Source organism: Parasteatoda tepidariorum, chromosome 4 (assembly GCF_982258835.1).
Source record: "Parasteatoda tepidariorum strain Cologne lab strain chromosome 4, Ptep-v5.0, whole genome shotgun sequence".
Taxonomy (NCBI): domain Eukaryota; kingdom Metazoa; phylum Arthropoda; class Arachnida; order Araneae; family Theridiidae; genus Parasteatoda; species Parasteatoda tepidariorum.
In genome coordinates this window covers 2,392,148-2,396,593 of record NC_141758.1, presented here as the reverse complement: position 1 = coordinate 2,396,593, position 4,446 = coordinate 2,392,148, and the positions used below count along the sequence as shown (strand labels likewise).

Genomic DNA, 4,446 nt, shown 5'->3' with positions numbered 1-4,446 from the left:
AGTTGCGTGATGTAATACAACGACTTCCCGATAGGGGAAATAGATATATATTTGTTGAAGAAGTTGACTAGTTGTTGGTTGATTCAGATGTGTAGCACTGTGTGTGCTAACTATTGTTTCCTCATATTATGTTTTAATAAATACCTTATTTGCCGGCATTAACCTCTGTGTTATTCAACCAAACAACATATATATATAGGAGTTTGTGGAGCACAAGAGGAAATAACGACAATAATTTAATAATCAATTTTAACATTTAATAGAAAAAAAAGGAAATAAGTTTAGCAGTGACATGATTGGTGAGAGCTGCCTTCTCGCAGGGTCACCGAATCGAATATGAATGTGAAATTAGATTGTTCTATGGAAAAGAGAGTTAATTTTAAATTCGGGACTCGTTGGCATCCTGTTGTTGTTCTATACCAAATCCATGAGGCCGTGAGTCTTCAAAAAATCGAGGAAAAGGAGAGGTCTCTCAAGAACCTTTTCCATGGTGAAATCCAGGCAATCAAGTAGATGGTGGTGATGAGCCTCGCTGGAGTTGCACTTTTTACAAGATGGAAAAAGTTTAATTTGTGCACTGAAAGTGAGTCTCTTAGTATGTCCTGGCAAATCTACAGGTAGCGGTTTGGTCAGCACGTGTACCCAGAAGGTCAAGGGCTCCTCCAGGACGCTTGCGGGCATACCAATTGTGATCCGGTGGAACAAGCCAAGCTTTATTAACTTTAGATTTGCGGATAGAAAATAATTCAGAGTAAGTGAGGGCCGTGTTTGGAGTAGCTGGGAGGGAAGTACCTTCTTTTGCCAACTGATCAGCACGTTCGTTGCCAATAAGACCTACGTGTGAGGGTATCCACTGAATATGGATGTCATGGAAGTCTGAGAGTGCATTTAATGAACGACGTATAGAGACCCCAGTCCGGTCCGTTACTCTCTCCCAATTGCTCAGGAGCTGAATACAGCTACGACTGTCCGTGAAGATCCAGACATTCCCAAAAGTGGCTCCAGTCCTGATATTTTCCAGACCTGTTTGAATAGCAATACGAAACACTGAACAGAAATCTGGATTTCTTAGTGATCTTGATTCGTGAACTTCAGCAGGATATATAGTGTAAATTCCACTGCCGGCGTGGTGATGATCGTCACCGCTACCATCCGTATAGATTTTAAGATCGTCAGCAGGAACAAGGTTTATTAGCCCCAAAGCCAATTGCTTCAAGTACTCCGGAGGGTGGTTGCCCTTAGTAACCTTAGAGAGCAGTGTAGTATGGAAAAACACTCTGGGCAAGCTTACTTTGCACACTTTGGACCGTAATGGGACATACAGGACTGCAGATGAGTTGCGGATCAACATTGAACTTTACTGCATCAAGCGAAAGGGCCCGAGAAAGAGGGCTGTCCTTTTTTAATCTTTGATAGTTTTGCCAATTAAGCAAAAATTCAGCTGTCCGATTCTGAGTGCCCAAGCTTGCCAATTTGGCATAGTGTTTTACAAGATTAGATTCCCTTCTCATTTCCAAAGACTGAAAATTTGTTTCATATAGTAGAATATGACTCTGGCAACTGTTACGCAATCCAGAAATAATTCTGGCTGCACTAAGCTGAACTTTTTCAAGCTTCTGGAGAATACTGGCCGAAGCACAGGAGTAGACCTGGAAATCATATTCCAATATGGGTCTCACAAGGGCAGTATAGGTTGTTCTAAGGGTGGCTGAGTCGGCTCCCCAGTCTCTGCCTGCGATATACTTTAGAATATTGAGACGTCTTCTAATCCTGTTAACCAGGGAGTCAATGTGCCTATTACAATGAAACTCTGGGTCTACAATAAACCCCAAGTATTTGGGGTTTTTGTCATGAGGCATCCGATCTCCGCCAATGGAAATCTGAGGTTGGTAGTTGTATAAATGTCTATTTGTGGTAACACACACGCACACACACATATATATGTATGTATATCCACTGCACATAAGCTACGCATGAGCTATGTTTTTAACTCATAAAATAAGTTAAAAACATAGAGAAATTAAGGAAAATAATAAGGTTTAATGTAAGGAAAGGAAAAAAAAAGAAATATTCTTAAAAAAATTTAAAAATTTATTAAATAAAAATTAAATAATTCAAAATTTAAAAAATTGTTTCCATTGAAGGCTTTTAACCTAATTAATAGCTTTAAATATAATAAACTCTTGGTTGAACTATTTTTAATTATAATGATATTAGCAAACATTTAGAGAAATCATCAAAGTTGTATAATTGAATATCAACATTATTAGTTATAAACTTTAAATTATCCAGTATAATATTATTACCTTGAACACATCCATTTTCGGACCAATCCTTGGTAGCTAACAAATTAACGTGCTTGATTAGAAAGTGGTTAATTATTAAAATCAAAAGTTTCCAGAATTTCGTTTAATTTTGTAAACTTTTTAAAAGTGCAAAACATTGAGAGCAGAATGACTTTTTAAGTATATGCTTGAATCATTTGGTTCGCAAAATCAGTTCATATTTACTAAACCAAGCCAAGAATCAAGTATTTAAATATGAATGGTTGACCGTGTAAAACTAAGCGCAGATGACCCATGGGGTTAAAATTCGTCGTGAGACTTCCGAGTTATTACTTCCGACGGACTTTTACGCCTAAGTTTTACAAAAAAAACGCACCATCCAATATTATTACACTTGTAGTGTTTTCAATATAACGCATTCTTTTAATCTAACTTTTAACGAAACTAACAACAAATAAATTCGGAAGAATCATTGGGTGCACGAAATCATTGTAATCGTAAAATTACACAAATATAGCCAAATAAGGGATAACAACTCAAAACATGGCTATCCTTACACTTTATTTATGGCTGCGATATTAATTTTGCTCAATTTGTTTTATGCTCACCATCTGCTTATAAATTACAAAACACTTTTGTGAATGGTAAAATTACGCATAAATTTAAACACAAATAACAATAACTTTCTTGAATATTAATCCTGTTCACGCATCGCCTCGTAAGCATAACATAAGCGGAGGAATACACCGGAAGTTTTCTAAATTTCTTCCGGTTTTAAGAAGCTTGCTATTGTTTACATTCAGTCAACAGTCCATATATTTTGCTACAACAGGAAAATATTTTTCCACAAAGCATATCAATTCAACATCTCTGGAGATATGTATGGCTTCGTGTGAACAGCGATTATTATTCCTTTGTATTTGACACCCATCTGTGTTTCGGGTCTTGAGAGGTTAATAAGCATTTTTAGGGTTTCAGTTATTACGCTGTTAGGTCATTAAGATTATCAGAAGATCTGTTCGTAAATGATTATTTTGTCAAGTAAAATGATTGCGTGTGTGTATTGTTGAGCGCAATTCGTTTTGAATGTCGAAGAAAATCATTTTATATCTCAGGGGTAATTTAAGTAAAAAGCGATCAAATCAATTTCTATTCAATTGAGTCACTCTTGAATGATAAGACTGGAATTATCATTTTGGATAATTCTAAAAAATTTTTTAACTGACTTAAATTGATCTGAATTTTAAAGATTCTTTTGCGTTAGTTATTTCTGATTTTTTTTTACTAAATTAATATTTCGAACACCATGTTTTTGATTATTGAAAGATTTATTTTCTTAATTGCCTTGTGTAGGAATTATTTATGAATAATTTTTTTAAAAACTAATATTCAAATCGGAAATGTATTTAAAAAAGTGTTTCAGATGGAACTGATTACTATTAGAAGCACTTTCAAGCAAAAAAAAAATATATTGAAAAATAGAAATTGTATATTTCATGAATATATTTTACGAGTATTTGTCATCACCGTTTAAAGACTTTTAGTAATCTTCCGGGATTTTAAAAACGTATTCCATCACGAAATCACATCCTGATTTTATCTTCTTAAGTTCTAAAATGGCTGTCCATCTGAGAGCCCAATGTCACAAGGTTATTAATGCACACGTGTCTTTTCTATGTACAGACATTTCAAGGTGCTTCATTACTAAGCTCAGTAAATATAAAAGCTATTTTTTATGAATATTTTATTCCAAGACAAGTTTGTTTGAACAATATTCAATGCTCATGCGATAAAATTATGGTTTTAGAAAAAGACTTTAAGTTCATAAAAAGTAAAATATTGTTCTTTTAAATTAGAGATAGGTTGTTCTAATCTTTTAGTTTATTGAATAATTTAGTTTAATACTTTTAAAAGAATAATGAAGTTTTTAGACAACGACATTGATTTGTTCGAGATGAAAAATTTGTTAATTTTGTTTTTATAGCGGCCAGAGAGTTTTCCAGTTATTCAAGTAAATGTTACAAAATTTTTAACAGGTGTAATTAGTTCCAAGGCATATAATTATGACCATTCATTAAAAATAAATTAATACTCATTATTGGTTGTGCAAGAAATGGGAACATTAAATACTTTATATAAATTTTGTTGTTTGCCATGAAAG

The 4,446-nt window shown here is 34.0% G+C and overlaps 1 protein-coding gene across 1 annotated transcript; it reads right to left on the bottom strand.

Annotated features, from left to right (window-relative positions):
- Positions 1 to 592: 592 nt before the first annotated feature.
- Positions 593 to 1,859, bottom strand: LOC122270961 (uncharacterized). The gene is made up of 2 exons (XM_043050480.1): positions 1,323 to 1,859; positions 593 to 1,246 (listed from the first exon to the last, which is right to left on the bottom strand). The coding sequence occupies exons 1-2, from the start codon at positions 1,857 to 1,859 to the stop codon at positions 593 to 595; spliced, it is 1,191 nt and encodes a 396-aa protein (XP_042906414.1).
- Between the last annotated feature and the right edge of the window lie 2,587 nt (positions 1,860 to 4,446).

Coding starts and splice junctions, on each gene's coding strand:
- LOC122270961 (XM_043050480.1), bottom strand. CDS start 1,859: ATGCCTCATGACAAAAACCCCAAATACTTGGGGTTTATTGTAGACCCA. Junction 1,247..1,322: donor CGCAACTCATCTGCAGTCCT/GTATGTCCCATT, acceptor CTGCTCTCTAAG/GTTACTAAGGGCAACCACCC.